This window comes from Astyanax mexicanus, chromosome 15, assembly GCF_023375975.1.
Source record: "Astyanax mexicanus isolate ESR-SI-001 chromosome 15, AstMex3_surface, whole genome shotgun sequence".
Classification (NCBI taxonomy): domain Eukaryota; kingdom Metazoa; phylum Chordata; class Actinopteri; order Characiformes; family Acestrorhamphidae; genus Astyanax; species Astyanax mexicanus.
In genome coordinates this window covers 18,243,935-18,263,211 of record NC_064422.1, presented here as the reverse complement: position 1 = coordinate 18,263,211, position 19,277 = coordinate 18,243,935, and the positions used below count along the sequence as shown (strand labels likewise).

At 42.2% G+C, this 19,277-nt stretch overlaps 1 protein-coding gene across 1 annotated transcript in view; it reads right to left on the bottom strand.

The window, feature by feature from the left end:
• Positions 1–2,855: 2,855 nt before the first annotated feature.
• LOC103042653 (phospholysine phosphohistidine inorganic pyrophosphate phosphatase) overlaps positions 2,856–19,277 on the bottom strand; it is a 49,097-nt gene continuing 32,675 nt past the window's right edge. Inside the window, exon 7 of the mRNA XM_007238987.4 lies at positions 2,856–3,903. Within this exon, the coding sequence (XP_007239049.3) occupies positions 3,807–3,903 (97 nt within the window). The 3' untranslated portion in view covers positions 2,856–3,806. The remainder of the gene's footprint in view (positions 3,904–19,277) is intronic.

The following is a 19,277-nucleotide window of genomic DNA, read 5'->3' as shown; positions in this document are numbered from 1 at the left end:
AAATGTACTAAAAATAATGGCAAGGGTCAATTATCTTTTCTAAAATTTTTAAAAGTACTTTTTCTGTAACATGGTCTGAACTGAATATTCAGAATCCCTCACAACCTCTCCTCTCGCTTCAGTCATTGTCATTGTGCGTATCGTAAGCTGAGGTGTTTTAACGCTCTGGGGACTGGAAGGCGATGATGGATTTTCCCAGACTTTCAGTAAAGCGATGTGTTTTACAGGCGGAGGAGTCTGGAGTGTGTTTCCTGACTGCAGTGTACCTCGGGCTGATGGCTGTATAAAGAACCTGAGCGTCCTAATCTTATCTGGACTCTGTAACCTGTTGTAAACGTTGAGTGTTTTCGGCATTTGGGCCAGAACAAAGTTTCGGATGTGTGAAGAATGTAATGATTTATGCATGGTGTTCATTGGTGGGTTTCTGGAGCTTTTTAAATACGTACTGGCTTCACCACTTCATTTATCCATACAAATACACTGTGGGTTGGTTTCCTGGATTTGGAATTAGGCCTAGTTGTAAACTATATTTTTCATTTTAATGGAAAATCTCCATTTAAAATGTGTTGCAGTCCAGGACTAGGCCTAATCCCTATCTGAGAAACTTCCCCTTTATGGCCAAATGTCTTCGGACATCTTTTTTATGTCTACTGTCTCGCGGAGCTCATACTGTCTAGCGGAGCTCAGCTACTGTGTCGCGGAGATCTTTTACTGTCTCGCGGAGATCAGCTACTGTTGGGCGGAGCTTTTTAATGGCCTCGCGGAGCTCATACTGTCTAGCGGAGCTCACCTACTGTCTTGCGGATCTCTTTAACTGTCTCGCGGAGCTCTTTAACAGTAGCTGAGCCCCGCAGTACAGTTAAAGAGCTCCGTGCGACAGTGAAAGAGCTCCAGCAGACGGTTGCTAAACCCTGCTCGACAGTTGCTGAGCTCCGCAGGGCAGTAGCTGAGCTCCGCGGTACAGTTAAAGAGCTATGCAGGACAGTTAGAGAGCTCAGCAAGACAGTTAAAGAGCTATGCAGGACAGTTAGAGAGCTCAGCGAGACAGTTAAAGAGCTATGCAGGACAGTTAGAGAGCTCAGCGAGACAGTTAAAGAGCTACGCAGGACAGTTAGAGACACTAGCAACAGGACAGGGACAGTTTTTGCTGTTACTGGTGCTGCTGTTTACTCTCCACTCGAGCAAAAGATGCTCCACATATGAGCTGCTAACATCCATTTCCCTTCGGAAAGATACGAGCCATCTCTCAAATAGTTTTTTTGTCATTGGTAAAGAAGATGGCGATGTTTATACACGTATCAATGTGTGCATGTGAGGCGTTTCAGGGACAGATTCGTTCACATTGCACACAGATATAGGTCAGTTACATTTGTGAATGTGAACAGTCAGGATAGCCAAATCTGAGAAAAAAATTTAAACAATGTGGCTTGTAATGTGAACAAAGCCTTAGTAAGACTGGTGTTGTATGTTGCAATGTGTGCATGTGTGTGTGTGTTCCTTTCCTCTTTTGCAGTATGCTCCATATCTTCACAATGATTATAGTTGGAAAATTTCCCCGCCATAATCATAACATCGTGTTAAACTACATGTCTATACACACACACACACATACAACTTCTCATTGAATACAGCTGGCCTTCGTAAAGCAAACCTTCCATTCTGACTCTGAATGGTTTTAGGCCAAAAACCACACACACACACACACACTTAGGTCTTAAGGCCCTGACGAAGTCTCCTTTCACACTCTCTTGTGTCAGGGCTCTTTCACACGCTGCCAGCCTGCACTGAATGAACAGGAAAAAAATGTCAACATCGTACAGCTCACTTAGAATGCATTCTTCTCACGTCAGCGCCTCGTCAAGTTCCTCGTAAAGCCCGGCGCTGAAACTACAGCGTTACTGAAACACACCGCTGTGTTTTACGCCCTGAAACACACAGGAACCGCCTGCATGCTTCAGATGTGTTCAGTCTGAGCAGAGAAACTGTTCACACCAGCTCTAAACAACAACATACACTATACCAAGTATCATGAATCCTAAGTTCCCCTTTTGTAGTTTTAATGTGTGCTCCCAAACTTCCAAAAACGTACAAAATCCCCTTGTAGTGGCCTAAAACTTCACAAACCACTTAGTTTAAATCCTTTGTTAAACTTCCCTTTACTGTGGCCCGAAAAATACTGCAAAAAATTACTAAAAACCTCCCTTAGCCTGGCTCAAGATGTTACAACTCTCATTACTGTGATCAGATCTTTACAACCACCCTCCCATTTTCTTTAGCACCCTTTTCTTTATGTGCTGGAGAAGACACAGTGTGCACAGTGGACCCAATCTCCCGTCATTAATACATCAAGATCTATGGGAAAAATTAATGCAATGCAATCAGGACAACATTTCTCCCAAATTGCAAATTAAAATATTGCCATTTAGAGCACTTTTTGCAAAAAAAAAAGAGAAATGGCTGAAATAACAAAAAAGATGCAGAGCTTTCAGACTTCAAATAATACAAAGAAAAAAACAGGTTCATATTCATAAAGTTTAAAGAGTTCAGAAATCAATATTTGGTGGAATAACCCTGTTTTTTAATCACAGTTTTCATGCATCTTGGCATCATGTTCTCCTCCACCAGTCTTACACACTGCTTTTGGATAACTTTATGCCTTTACTCCTGATGCAGAAATTCAAGCAGTTCAGTTTGGTTTGATGGCTTGTGATCATCCATCTTCCTCTTGACTATAATCCAGAGTTTTTTATTTTATTTGGTACAATCAAAGAAACTCATTCATTTTAAGTGGTCTCATTTTTTTCAAAGCTCTTTAAATCTGAAAAGTCTGATAAATAAATAAAGACAAGTTAAACTAGTTGACTTAATCTTTTTATTGTTTTATGTTACATTAAATGTATATAGCGTAATTGCCAATAATTATTACTATTATTATTTTTTTAATCAGCAGCAGATTTTTAATGGCCAGTGTTCCACAGATACAGATCATAAAACAGATCAGGTTGGCCTATTCCTTTAAACACTCTCTTTATTACAAGTGGTGACAGTAATAACCATAAAGACATTTAAAATACACAACTTCTGATTAGACTTTAGACGCTGCCATAAAACAGTGAGGTCAGTGTTGTGCTTTCCAATGTGAAACTTTCCTACTTGCTCTAATAAACTACATGTATATATACAGTACAAATCAAAAGTTTGGACACATATTCTCATTAATAGATGTTCTTTACTTGTATTATTTACCACATTGTAGATTAATATTATAAACTCAAAAGCTATAAAGGACAACTGTCATTTTAGTGTGGGAGGTTTCATGGCTAAATTAAACCAGCCTGGTGAACAATCTTCATTAATAGCACATTGCACCAGTAAGAGCAGAGTGTGAAGGTTCAACTATCAGGGTAAGAGCACAGTTTTACTCAAAATATTGCAATGCACACAACATTATGGGTGACATACCAGAGTTCAAAAGAGGACAAATTGTTGGTGCACGTCTTGCTGGCGCATCTGTGACCAAGACAGCAAGTCTTTGTGATGAATCAAGAGCCACGGTATCCAGGGTAATGTCAGCATACCACCAAGAAGGACGAACCACATCCAACAGGATTAACTGTGGACTCAAGAGGAAGCAAAATGTGCTACTTTGAAGAAGCTAAAGAGCTAAAACCTGAAATGAGAAGGGGTGTGTCCAAACTTTTCACTGTATGTGTGTACTGTATATGTGTGTATAATATTTAGATTAAACAGTGTATGGTCAGTTTGAGGCTCAGAAGGTGGATACTGGTGATTGCTTTAATCAGGACCTATGGGCAGCGATGTTTCAGAATGGCATCCACAGCAGCGGCCAGGTTGTCGACGTATCCATCAGCGGTTACTGTAGGGTGTCTCTCATCGCTTGGCCTGTAAACACACACACACACACACACACACACACACAAACACACAAACACAGAAAGACAGTAGTGAGTATTAGTGTTGCACAATATAATGTTTAAGCATCATCATCACAATGTGCACATTCGCAGGACGTGCAATGTCACTTGAGGCAATTAAATCAATCACGTCATGTTCTGATTCTTGACACAAGAAGTAGATACACATCACTGTCTCTGTGTCTGTGTAAGTGACAGGCTGCTGCTGCCTGAGAAGCACGAGGGGAATAGGGAGTGGGTGTAAACACGAGGTAACCATATGGCCTCCACATGGCTGGGCACGTTTTGTGCAGATATTTCCAGTTACAGCTGAAATAACATCCTCTTATTTACCTTTTTTATAACGCTCTTATTTACCTTTTAAAAGGCCATACAAATTTCTGATTTATTGTTGTTTTGCTGTTTTCCTCAGATTTTAAGTGATCAGCTGATTCTACTAGAGTGAAGTGTTTCAGGTGTTCATTTTATTATCAAATTATATTTATAATTTTTATCCTATTTTCTCCATAATTTACAAGGCCAATTTCCCAACCCCCTCATTAGGACTCCCCCTATCACTAGTAATGCCCCAACACACCAGGAAGATGAAGACTAGCACATGCCTCCTCTGATACATGTGACTCTGATACAAAACGCAGCGGCTCGGTTCTGATACATCAGCTCACAGATGTCTTGTGCTGAGTGACATCACCCTAGGAGTGATGTGGAGAGAGAGTGCCATCTACCCACCCAGAGAGAGCAAGGCCAATTTTGTCTCCGGTAGCTGATGGCAAGCTACATGAATGGGATTCGAACCAGCAATCTCCCGATCATAGTGGCAGCGTTTAGCCTGCCAAGTGTTTATTTTGTCCCATTCTTCCTGCTAATTCTCCACACATTCTCTACTACTGGGTGGATGGGTGGAGTTACACGCCATACTGCAACCAGCCAGCATGTTGCGTGTGTGTACAGTGTGTGAGCGTGAGTACAGTGTGTGTACGAGGTGTGAGGCCATGCAGAAAGCTCTGAGTTTGCGTCCGTCATCCACATGGTCCAAACACACTCCCAGACATCAGTAAACAGGAGGGTGCGGTGGGTGATGCTATCAAACACACATTACAGAGCCTGATAATAAGCAGGAGGGTGATTTCAGTCTGATTACACTGAGGAAACATCTGACACAGCTTCAACTGAGAGAACCTGAACCAGAAAACACATTCATGTATTACATAATCAAACGATATATTGTATAATATATGTAACATATTAGGATACACTAGCAATTTCATAGCAACCACTTAGGAACACTGCAGAGACCTAGATACACCACTGCAACCCCATATTAAACAACCCAGCAACACCAAAGCAAAAACGACCCCTAAAAACAACCTATCAACACCCCAGCAGCCATTGAGCAACACCACAACAACCACCTAACAGGACCATAGAAACCATGCCAGCAACCATTTAAACAACTACCTATAACAGCATAGCAACTACCTGGGATACCCTAGTAATTATATATAGCAATCTTCTAGAAGCACCCCAGCAACCACTGAGCAACAACATAGCAACCACCTAGTTGGGGACAAAGGACCATTTATCAGCAGACCCTTGTGTTATTCACTATGCTGTTTTTTCCAGTGAGGGTTAACAACCAATTCTTCAGTTCAAACCTACACCACAGCCTTAGCGTAACTGCGTACTCTGCATGTAAGCGCAGCAACTCGGTTCCGATACATCAGCTCACAGACGCCTTATGCTGATCGACATCACCCTACGAATAATGAGGTGAAAGAGCGCCCTCTACCCACCCAGAGAGAGCACGGCCAATTGTGCTCTCTCAGGGCTCCGGCAGCTGATGGCAAGCTACATGAACAGGATTCGAACCAACGATCACTGCACACAGCTGTGCTGCAGTGTACTGTATTTGTATAGAGGAGATCAGAGCAGAAAGGAGAAGTATGAGAGGGATATGAAAGCTTTATAAATAAAGATGGGGAAGAAAGACAGGATGTGTATCAGTCGTGCCCCCGAGAGAGCAAACGTGTTTGTATAGTATATGAGTGTGTGTTTAACCGCGTGTGAAGCAGCGCCGCACAAAGCCGCCCTACTGCGCTGTGTGTGTACGCCACAGGTTTAGATAACAAAGGCATTCCTTTGAGTTAGATAGTGTGTGTGTGTATGTGTGTGTGTGTGTGTGTGGGTGTATATGATGTAAAGCTGTTTGTTTTCCTTTTATTGTTTAGACTGCTGACATCAAGGCTGGACATCCAGATACTTTTGGAAATGCATGCAGTGCACTGTAAGCTGAAGCTAGGACGTTTGTATAGTGTTGCTAAGTGGTTGCTATGGAGTTGCTTAGTGATTGCTATAGGGTTGACATGTGCACTGTAAGGTGTAGCTATGAGGTTTGTATAGTGTTGCTATATGGTTGCTTTGGATTTGCTAAGTTTTTGCTATAGGATTGTCAGTTACACTGTAAGGTAAAACAGGGATGTTAGTAAGATGTTGCTAAGTAGTTGCTATGGAGTTGCTAAGTGATTGCTATAGGGTTGACGTGCACTGTAAGGTGTAGCTATGACGTTTGTATAATGTTGCTTAGTTGTTGCTGTACAGTTGCTAGGTGATTGCTAAAAGGGTGACAGCTGCACTGTAAGGTGAAGCTAGGGTGTTTGTAAGGATGTCTAAGTGGTTGCTGTGGAGTTGCTAAGTGATTGCTATTGAGCTGGCAGTGGCACTGTAAGCTCAATCTAGGACGTTTCTGAGATGTTGCTTAGTGGTTGCTATGGTATTGCTAGGTGATTGCTACAGGGTTAAAGGTTGCACTACAAGGTGCAGCTAGGGCGTTTGTAAGATGTTGCTAAGTGGTTGCTATGGAGTTGCTAAGTGATTGCTATAGGGTTGACGTGCACTGTAAGGTGTAGCTAAAATGTTTGTATAGTGTTGCTAAGTGGTTGCTATGGAGTTGCTAGGTGATTGCTATAGGATTAACAGTTGCATTGTAGGGTGAAGCTGGAATGTTTGTAAGATGTTGCTAATTGTTGCTATGGAGTTGCTAGGTGATTGCTAAAGAGTTGTCAGGTGTACTGTTAGGTGAAGCTTGGACATTTGTAAGGTGTTGCTAAGTGGTTGCTATGGAGTTACTAAGTGATTGCTATAGGGTTGACAGGTGAACTGTAAGGTGTAGCTTTGACGTTTGTAAGATATTGCTATGGAGTTGCTAAGTTATTGCTATAGAATTAACACTTGCACTGTAAGGTGTAGGTAGGACATTTGTATAATGTTGCTTAGTTGTTGCTATACAGTTGCTAGGTGATTGCTAAAAGGGTGACAGTTGCACTGTAAGGTGAAGCTAGGATGTTTGTAAGGATGTCTAAGTGGTTGCTATGGAGTTGCTAAGTGAGTGCTATAGGGTTGACAGTTCCAAAGTAAGCTGAAGCTAGGACGTTTGTAAGATGTTGCTAAGTGGTTGCTGTGGAGTTGCTAAGTGATTGCTATTGAGCTGGCAGTGGCACTGTAAGCTCAATCTAGGACGTTTCTGAGATGTTGCTAAGTGGTTGTTATGGAGTTGCTAAGTGATTGCCATAGGGTTGACGTGCACTGTAAGGTGCAGCTAGGGCGTTTGTAAGATGTTGCTAAGTGGTAGTTATGGAGTTGCTAAGTGATTGCCATAGGGTTGACGTGCACTGTAAGGTGTAGCTATGATGTTTGTATAGTGTTGCTAAGTGGTATTAATGACTGCTGAACACCTCCACACCTGCTGTATTAGTATAACAGTCTATGAGCATAGTAGCTCATATGATGCATGACTAAGGCTCCAAATATGGGTTGCCAGATCAACTACATATGGGGTAAAAGTAGAAAAAAAATGTCAATAGTTTTTTGATCTAAAATGACGTCTTAAGGAAAGCAGAACCCTATATTCCCAGAGTTCATTGTAATCAGTGAACCAGTTTCACTAATAGCCACACATACCCATACAATAACACCAACGCCACCATATTTGACAGATCCTGTGGCATCATTGTTAATCTCAGTTTGAATATCTAAAGATATTAAATCCACAGTTTGAAAAGAGTGTGTGGTGATTTAAGCCTATAGTGAGCACCATGCTAATTGGTGTACATTAGCTTAAATGGTTTGTTAGCTACATTAGCTTCACAGCTAGTAAAGCTCAACTTCAGACACCAAATATATGTCTATGCTGATCGACTACATTTAAAGGAAAATTAAGGAAAACTGTAGATTAGAGGAAGTATGACTTTAATGCTTCCCCCAGCTAAACACAGGGCGTAATGAGAGAAGGAATGACGGATTTGAGGTCATCGGATCATCACTTATTTCCTTCGTCTTGTCCTGCACGTTCAGAGAGATCAGAGCTCTGAGACTGTGTGTGTTAGAGTGTGTGTGTGTGCGTGTGTGTGTGTGTAAAAATGCCTGGGCCGTTTCATTATCCCTCACTGATGGATTTGATAGTGTGTAATCAGCTGGCAGGGGAGGCAGGGCAAGGTGGGCACTGTGCCAATTAGGAAACACACACACCTCCCGTCGTCCAATCAGATTGCACAAGGCCACATGCCAATGAACCCAAGTGAAGAGCCCAGGAACAATGTTCTCAAAGAACCCAAAGTACATGCTGTGTCTGTGTGAGGGCGAGAGAGAGAAAGAGAGAGAGAGAGAGAGAGAGAGGGAGAGAGGGAAAGAAAGAGAGAGGCCTCCATATGGCTACTCTTTGTTCTGCTCATCACTTACAACCCGTGCCAGCCTGAGCAATACACACCAGAGAGAGAAAGAGAGAGATTATATGGCCTCCCTGAAAACAGATACATTCACACACTCATTGACCCATTGCCTCACAAACACACACACACACAAACACAAATTTTTTTCCTGTACAACTCTATATAACATTAGAATAAACAACATAAAGTCAGTGATCAGTGAGAGCGTCTACCCGTAATTAACTCTATATAACATTAGAATACAAAGCCCAAATAAACATAAAGTCAGTGATCAGTGAGTTTCTACTTGTAATTAACTCTATATAACATTAGAATACTAAACCCAAATAAAAATAAAGTCAGTGATCAGAGAGAGTGTCTTCCTGTAATTAACTCTATATAACATTAAAATACTAAACCCAAATATACATAAAGTCAGTGTTCTGTGAGTGTCTGCACGCAGCTTGTTTTAACACAGTAAACACGCACACTACTTGTATTTGAACGGTGAAAGAGCTAGCTAGCACTTAGCATGTTTAGCGGCTAAAGCCAATGCTGCCGGAGTTAGCAGCAGGCTACAGGCAGATAATACTCACTTCTGAACGGCAAGAGCGCTAGCGCTTAGCGGCTAATGCTAATACTGCTGCAGTCTCGAGTCTCGGTGCTGGAGAACTAAACTGAAACTCTTGTATAAAACTGTATTTCAGTGGAGCGGTTTTACTGCTTCTTACAAACTGAATGGTAAAATTCATACATAAGGCTCACTGGATTATAAGGCACACTGACGATTTTTGGGAAAATTAAAGAATTTTATATGCGCCTTTAGTACAAAAAATATGGTAAAGTCAGGGTTCAGTGAGAGTGCATACCTGCAGTTAACTTTATATAACATTAGAATATTAAACTCAAATAAACATAAAGTCAGTGCTCCTAGTGGACTTTCTGTTCAGCCTTACGTAATTTCCTAGTACTCTCTTTGCGTGTGTGTGTGTGTTTAGCCTCTTTTCTCTGATACGCATGAATAATAGAGGGGTAAGTAAGTCAATGTGACCATGCAAAATTCAGCACAATGCATCTACTGTTACTGCAGAGGCAATGCCGCTGTTTATGTGTGTGTGTGTGTGTGTGTGTGTGTGTGTGTGTGTGTGTGCGTGTCCTGTAGGTCACTGAAATATCAATATTGAGTGACAGGCCAACAGACAGACACACACACACACACACACACACACACACACGTCTTTGCTTTGGTGTAACGTCCATGAGCAGCAGAACAAAGAAGCATTGAGGAGGGGCAAGAGAGAGAGTGAGAGAGAGAGAGAGAGAGAGGGAGAGAGGGAGAGAGGGAGTGATATGAGATGTTCATGCTGTGACATCATGCTATCCCATAATGCCCTGCTAACCCTTCACTCATCCTCTTCTAATGCTGCAGTTCAGCAAAACCTTCCCATACATATACATTTACAAACAGGTGGTTTTTCAAAGTTTCTTTATTGAAAGCAATGGTTGCCCAACTCATGCAGAAGTACAGGGTGAACCTCCATCATTCCAGAGAATTCTGAAGATACAGGGGTTGGACAATGAAACAGAAACACCTGTCATTTTAGTGTCGGAGGTTTCATGGCTAAATTGAACCAACCTGGTGGACAATCTTCATTAATTGCACATTGCACCAGTAAGAGCAGAGTGTGAAGATTCAATTAGCAAGGTAAGAGCACAGTTTTGCCTCGGTATCCAGGGTAATGTCAGCATACCACCAAGAAGGACGGACCACATCCAACAGGATTAACTGTGGATGCAATAGGAAGCCGTCTGAAAGGGATGTTCGGGTGCTAAGCTGGATTGTATCCAAAAAAACATAAAACCACGGCTGCCCAAATCACGGCAAAATTTAATGTGCACCTCAACTCTCCTGTTTCCACCAGAACTGTCCGTCGCCAAAATAAGTTTTTGTGGTCTAAAACCGTTTTATTGTCCAACCCCTGTAGATCCACTGCTGAAGAGAGTTTCACTGCTCCACAGCTTAATAACATGGTGCAAATTGGTTCATGTTTGTCTATCTGCTCCAGAGAGTCCTATTCTATTGTCAGTTCTCCACAAGCTGTTTGTGTACATTTGCAGATCTGTGTCAGAAGGGGTATTTACAAATATTTTGACGTAAAGTGTATGTAAATAAGCAATGTAAGCTGATCGCTGATTGGCTGCAATATACTTAGCCGGAATTATATGGTTTGCACTTGTACCTTTGGGTCATTATACTTAATGGACAAACTGAGAATCCAGGGTAAAAATACTCTCTGCTCATGGTCCTTAAGGCAACGTTTACATTACAAGCAACAAGCCACATTGCTCAATCAGATTTTTTGCTCAGATCAAATTTGGTCATCTTGATGGTTCACAATCACCATGTAAGTGACCTCTATCTGTGTAGTGTGAACGAATCTGTCCCTAAAACTCCTCACATGCGCACATTGATACTTGTATAAATGTTGCCTTCTCCACCAACAACAAAAAATGTCATATTTGAGAGACAACTCGTAGCTTTACAAAAGGGAAATAAATGTTAGCAGCTCATATGTGAAAACAAAAAGACACATGAATTTCGATTTGACTGTTCACATTCATGTTGCATGTCCATGGATCGCATATGTATCTGATTTAGGACCACATCTGGAACTGTCTCAGATCTAATTTGAAAAAAATCTGATTTGCCACGTTTAAAAAACATGAAAAAAAAATCAGATCTGAGCCACATTGAGCAAAACATCAGATTTGAGTCACTTCAGCCTGGTAATGTAAACATAGCCTTAGGCTGGGCTGTAACATCAATGAAGGCAGTCTGAGACGTTTGGTATGGGAGAAGGGGGCAGATCAACCAAATAAATAGGGGAGCTTGGCTCTACCTCTGGTCTCTGGTTTGTTTTATATATAGTTAGAAACAAAGACAGAGATAAAAATATATATAGAAAGAAAGAAAGACAGACAGATAGAGATAGAGATATATATATAGAGAGAGAGACTTTCTCCTGGTTCTGTTTCTATCATCATCTTCATAATGATTTATCACAGTACTTCCAGGGTTGGTGTGATGTACTGCACCCCCGGAAAGAGCTGGAACAGTCGGGTAATACCCGCTCTAAAGCACTGCTCTAAGACCAGCTCACAGCACCCCCCACACTCTTATCCCACCCAGAAAACCCTCATCCCACACAGCCGAGCAGAAGGAGCTTTCTAGAACCTCCATGGCCAAATATATAGCAGGGACTTGCTCCTGCTGCTTCTGACCTCACCTCTGTACAGCTGCACTGATCTCAGAGCATCAGAACTATTATATATATATACGTATGTATATTATATATATATATATATATATATATATATATATATATATATATATATATATATATATATACAGCTCTGGAAAAAATGAGAGACCATTTAAAAATGATGAGTTTCTTTGATTTTACCAAATTGAAAACCTCTGGAATATAATCAAGAAGAAGATAAGCTTGAATTTTTGCACCAGGAGTGGCATAAGTTATCCAAAAGCAGTGTGTAAGACTGGTGGAGGAAAACATACCAATAGATGTATAAAACTGTGATTATTCCACCAAATATTGATTTCTGAATTTTTTTAACTTTATGAATATGAACTTGTTTTCTTGGCATTATTTGTGGTCTGAAATCTCTGCATCTTTTTGTTATTTTAATGCTCTAAATGACAATATTTGTATTTGGGAGAAATGTTGTCTGTAGTTTATAGAATAAAACAACAATTTTCATTTAACTTAAACATATACCTATAAATCGCAAAAACAGAGAAACTTATTTTTTCCAGAAGTGTGAAAATTAGCCTCTTTTCCAACTTCCTCCAAGGCAGCATCACTAGGCTCATAGGAAAGCACTGGACCCCCAGCATCACAACAGGAGTAGTAAGGGGAAAGGGCACCACTGACCTACCCACCCAATGAGAGCATGGCCAATCATGTTCTCTCGGACTCCGGCTGCTGAGGGAGAAGCAGCATCCTTAAACCACTGATCCTAGAACCATAGTGACAGTGCCTTATTCCACTGGACCACATAGAGTCCTGTTTCTAATAAAATAAAGTGGCCATCGAGTGGAAGTACAAGAAGGAATCGTAGTGATACAGAGCGTGGCTAAGTAAGAACTTCCCTAGAAAGCTCAGAGTATCCCAGTCATATTGTTTCTGGACTGTGTCTGTGTTGAACAACGAATCTGATCTCTCTCTTTTAGTACCATGCCAGAGTGAGAGAAAGAGACAGCAATAGAGAGAGAGAAAAAGAGAGAGAGAGAGAGAGACATATTGACCGACTGGGGCAGAAACTTTGCCTTGACTGTGCCAAAACACAGCTGGAATCAAAAAAAGGCCCACACTGCTCCAGTAAACCGATCTGGACATATTTCACACTCAGCTCAGTTTAAGCAAACAGCCGGGCCGTTCCAGGCCTAGTGAAAGAACCCCAGAGCGGGTGATATCAGCGTTCTGTGAGACGCTGCCAGACTGGGTGGAAGCGTGTAACAGGGGGTGTGTGTGACGGGGTCGTAATTGGCCCAGTTTGCTGCTGGATGTGAGGATTATGATGTGTAATGTGTTGGTTGGAGATGAGCTCTTGTTTCGTTTGGATGTTTTCTTATTATCTCAGCTCTCCATCTTCATACAGTGTTTTCGTAACGGGGTGGTTGACGGGCTGATTAGCGATTATGGCGTGTGTGTTTATGTAAAGGAGATGACTCTGGTGGAGCACAAAGGGAAGATCAGTGAGTTGCGTAATGATAATAAACAGAGATGAATGGGTTTCTGTTGCTCTGTAGTCACACTTGTGATTCCACTGACCTACATCCACATTCAGCCGCCTGCTGTTCACTGACATCTGATTTTCCCTAAGCTGGAGACTCTCCTACGTTTATACACTCATTGACAAAGATAAATTGCTACAGCCAAACTCATGCAGTTCTGTCTCAGACACGAGTGTAGATGATTACAGTTGTGGTATAATTAGAAACTGGGTTTTGCCACAGCACAGCATAAAAATTTTATACCTCTTGGTGAGAGATTGTTGTAATTGGCACGATGGCTTAGTGGTTAGCACATTCGCCTCCCAGCACTGGGGTCTTGGGTTCAAATCCCTATCTGGGTGGACTTTCCATGTTCTCCCTGTGTCTGCGTGGGTTTCCTCTGGGGACTCCAGTTTCCTCCCACAGTCCAAAAACATGGAGATCTGGTAAACTGCCCAGAAAAATGTAATACTCTAAATTAATCTGGTAAATTTGATACTCTTAAATTGCCTGGAAAAAATTAAACTCTAATCTGGTGTGTATGTGTAAACGTGTGGTATGTACAGTATGTAAGTTTGGATTGGCACTTTGTCCTGGGTAAATTCTGTAGTGCTTGATCCAGTCCTCTAGGTGGATGGTCATTTACGGTTGAGAGTACGCTGTGCGCTATTGGCTGCTGCTTCTAATTGGTGCTGAGTATGAATGGTTATGTGTAAAACGTGTAAATAGTAAAGCGTCCTTGGGTTTCTAGGCACTATATAAGTTGAACTTCATTCATTCATTGTTGGCTGCTAGACATGCCTCTACAATGGCCTCTAAGACATTTTACCTAGTTTACAGACCTTAAGAGTGGGGCAAACAGTAGACTGAAAGAAGCAAAAGAGGCATTTTGACAGATTGCCTTCCATCTATCATTGCCTTCATTTGCAGTGGTGTCACAAACAAGAAACCTTGGCTACAACAAAATGGAACTGTATCATCTTTAACAACAAATCCAGGTTCTGTTTGTTATCCAACAACAACTGGGTTCAATGTCTCATGGTGAGCGTCTCAGTCCTGCCTTGGCACACAACTGTTGGTGTGATGATCTGGAGAGGCATCACATACGATAGTAGGTAACCCCTAGTCGACATATGAGGGACACTAAACAGTTCAGCTATATGTGCACAGCATATTGTTGCAGCCACATGTGTTGCATCTCATGGCAGGGTGTTTAAGTAGCATTTTTAGCAGGATAATGCTCGCCCAAACACAGCAAGTGTTTCCCAGGAAAATCTTACATTTCCTTAGTGTCTAATCGAGCAATCAGTCTAGTGGGATCAGACTGGATACCAGCTTTAGGAACCTACACGCCCAGCTGCAACACCTATGGGTAAAAAAGTGCTGCAGGAGGCCAACCATATCTAATTTTTGTATCCAGACTAGAGGCGCCCAACTGTTGTACAGTTTTTCGAGGCTGGATATTACAGTCAGAACTCTCAGAGGACGTGTAAAGACAACTGGTTTGGAGGCATGTTCTGGAACCATGGTGTGTAATACACTGCCTGGCCAAAAAAAAAAAAGTAAATAGGTATGAGCCTCTTATTGGATAATCCCTGCATGGGCGATTATCTTTCAGCTGGTGACAAGTTACTGTTTTTAGCCCCAAGTGGTACAGTGAGTTGCTTCTCATTTCTTAAGCAATCATGTTGAAAGACACATCCCATGGTCGTGGAAGAGATGTCAGTCGGTTTGAGAAGGGTCAAATCATTGGCATGCATCAAGCAGAAAAAACATCTAAGGAGATTGGGTTAATAACTGTCCAATGCATTATTAAAAACTTGAAGGATAGTGGGGACCCATTGTCTTGTGGCCGGAAAAAGTCCTGAATGATCGTGATCGGCAATCACTCAAACGTTTGGTAAAATCAAATCGAAGAAGAACAACACCAGATCTCAGGGATATGTTTAATAGTGACAGTAAGAGCATTTCCACATGCACAATGTGAAGGGAATTTAAAGGATTGGGACTGAACAGCTGTGTAATCTTAAGAAAACCACTAATCAGAGAGGCTAACCGCAAAAAAAGGCTTCAATTTGCTAGGGAGCATAAAGATTGGACTTTAGAGCAATGGAAGAAGGTCATGTAAAGATCTGATGAGTCCAGATTTACCCTGTTCCAGAGTGATTTGAGCTTCAGGGTAAAAAGAGAGGCAGCGGAAGCGATGCACCATCCTGCCTAGTGCCTACTGTGCAAGCCTGTGGGGCACTGCTATGATCTGGGGTTGCTGAAGTTCCTTAAACCAGTCAGGTCTAGGTTCAGCAACAGTATGTGCTGAAAGAATGAGGTCAGCTGACTACCTGAACATACTGAATATAGAGCAGGTTATTCCATCAATGGATTTTTTCTTCCCCGATGGCACGGGCATATTCCAAGATGACAATGCCAGGATTCATGGGGCTGGAACTGTGAAAGAGTGATTTAGGGAGCATGAGATCATCATTTTCGCACAAGGATTGAGAATACACCACAGAGTCCAGACCTTAACCTCACTCAGAATTATTGGGATGTGCTGGAGAAGACGTTGTGTAGCTGTCAGACTCTACCATCATCAATACTGCAAGATCTTGGTGAAAAATGAATGCAACACTTGATTGACATAAAACTTGTGACACTGCAGAAGCTTATTGGAACAATGCCACAAAGCTAAAAGTGGTACAATGATATATTAGAGTGTGTGATCTTTTTTGGGGTGCAAATATTTTTTTATTATATATTAAAGCTAAGGCGATGTGAGGTTGTTGCTGTTGTGCATACATTTGGAACAAGAGCTCCAAGAAGGAACGTCACTAAGCTTAGAGTCTTAAGGGAACCAACGGAACCCAAACAACGGCTGCTGTCAAACACAGAGTGATGGAGTGAATGTCGGCTGCAAACAGAGTAATGGATCAAAGCCGGAGCGCTGACCCTGTTTATCTGACCTCTTCTTCGGCGCGGACGACCTCAATGGCCTCCCTCTCTCTTTCTATTACTCTTCCTCCCTCGCTCTCCCTCCTTTTCCTCTACATCCGTCCATTTGTTGACTTGCAAACAAGCAGGCGACCCTGACACACAATGTGTGGTATTTTTAGCGCTGGTGACGCACTGGTCTGGGCTGGAATGAAGAAAAAACAACAAACTAAAAGGAGTGTTTTGTGTTCGGCATCACCTCACCCGCACCCTCACCCTCACGGTGCTCAATTCTCAGTCAGACACACATGAACACACATGAACACACACACCCTGTCTTTGTGTATCTGTGTATGGTGGTTCTCTAAACCTGAAAATACAGGTTTATTTCTTTGTATAAGCAATGGTATGCATGGTGCCTTGCTTGTTTTTTCCTTGTTTTAAGGGTGTGACATAAGATTAAGTGTGTTTGGGTACTGTCTCTGGGAGCTATCTCTGGGTGGTATCCGTGGGTACTGTCTCTGGGTGCTGTGTTTGGGTACTGTCTTTGGGTGCTGTGTTTGGGTACTGTCTCTGGGTGCTGTGTTTGGGTGATGTCTCTGGGTTCTATCCCTGGGGGCTGTCTCTTGGTGCTGTTTTGGGTACGGTCTCTGGGTGCTATCCCTGGGTGCTATCTCTGGCTGCTATTTTTGGGTGCTGTACCTGGGTGCTGGGTTTGGGTGCTGTCTCTGGATGCTATCCCTGGGTGCTGTCTCTGGGAAGTCTCTTGGTGCTGTGTTTGGGTACTGTCACTGGGTGCGATCCCTGGGTGCTGTTTTGTGGTACTGTCAATGGAAGCTGTGTTTGGGTACTGTCTCTGGGTGCTATCCCCGGGGGTTGTCTCTGGGTTCTGTCTCTGGGTGCTATCGCTGGGTGCTGTCTTTGGGTGCTATCCCTGGGTCCTGTGTTTGAGTCCTGTGTCTGGTTACAGTGTCTGGGCACTATCTATGGGTGCTGTCTCTGGATGCTGGTGTGTTTGGGTACGGTCTCTAGGAGCTATCCCTGGGTACTGTCTTTGGGTGCTATCCCTGGGTGCTGTCTCTGGGTACTATCATTTGTTCCTGTCCCTGGGTTCTATCCCTGAGTGTTGTCTCTGGGAACTTTCTTTGGGTACTGTCTTTGGATGCTGTGTTTAGTTGATGTCTCTGGTTGGTGTGCTTGGATGCTGGCTACGGGTGCTTTTTTCGATGGTGTCTGTGTGCTGTGTTTGGGTGCTGCTTCTGGGTGCTGTCTTCAGATGCTGTGCTTGGGTTCTGTCTATGGGCGCTGTCTTTGTCTGTGGGCAGCCTGTTGCAGCTATAGTGCTAATCTGAGCACCGAGTGCAGGCGGCTGCGGGAAGGCGAGCTGCTTCCTTCCCATAAAGCAGCGGAGGAGGTTTCACACGCTGACACTGCACTCAGAAACCCTGAGTCATGAGAAGATAACAGCAAGAACAAACGGGCTGGTCAAAATTCAATGCCAAAGTCTACTCAATATAATGTGTCCAGAAACACTGCTGTGTTTGAATCAGCTAAGTTACTGGCTTTATTTCTTTAATTTGTGTTTCTAATTTTGTGTTGCTTATTTTGCTTCTTTGTTTGTTAGTCTTTTATAGTCCTTCTGTTTGTTTTTTAGTCTTAGTGTTTGTTTTTTTGTCTCAGTTTTTGTTCGTTTTCTTTCAGGATTGCCCTGTTTTTAGCTCCATCCATCTTCCCATCAACTCTAAACAGCCTCCCTGTCCCTGCTGAAGAACAGCATCTCTACAGCATGATGCTGCCACCACCATGTTTCACAGTGGGGATGGTGTGTTCAAGGTGATGAGCAGTGTTACTTTTACCACAGCACTTTGCATTTTGACCCAAAAGTTTAACTGTGGTCTCATCTGACCAAAGAACCTTCTTTCACATGTTTGCTGTGTCCCCTACATACATGGCTTGTGGTAAACTGAAAACAGCACTTCTTATATCTTTCTTTCAACAATGGTTTTCTTTATGTTACCATTCCATAAAGGCCACATTTATGTCCAAATGTTTGTGGACATCCATTAAGTTCCCGCAGAGACGTACCGCCAATAGAATAGGACTCTTTGCATCAGATAAAACAACATAAACATAATGGCATCATGTCCCAACTCAATGCTATGGGGCTTTTTTAACCCTCTAGCCCATGACTGGCATTAGATACGTTGCCAATTGCTTCATGTTTATTTATCTGCTCCAGATAGTCCTATACTATTGGCAGTACTTCTCTTTTACAAGAACTAGATTTTGCACATCTGTTCCAGCAATGGGTGCAGCCTAAAGTAGCTGAAAGCTTAAAACATAAGAAGGGATGTCTACAAATATATAGATATATTTTGCATTAAATAGTAAAGATAGATAACGGACATCAATAGACACTCCTCTAATTAAGACAGATCAGATTAAAGTGGCATATACTTTAAGCAGTGGTTGTGGTGGTCAGGTTACATCAAGCGCATCTTAAGCAGGAAGCAAAGTTCACACACACTCTAAGCTCTGCCCGTAATGTGGCCATTTCTTTTTTTAACAAACCACAATCATTCTCAATTCCTGCATCAAATACATTCTAAGTGCAAACTGTGAAATGAGTTATAAATATATTTACCATCAGTGGTCTCGCAGACTGGCGATGTGTAATATATGACCATACAGAAATAGAGTGAATTAGTCAAAGTCAAAGGAAGATATGTTCATCTACAAACAGATAAAGATGCTGCATTAGTGTGATGGTCTGAAACATAAGAGGTGTTTGTCCTTCCTTGGAAAACACTATTGTTATGTACCAAGAACCCAGTTTTCAATCTCCCTCACAAGATAACACCTCACAACTTATACAGGTGTGGACATTCCTAAGCTGTCTCCCGAGGCAAAAACTCA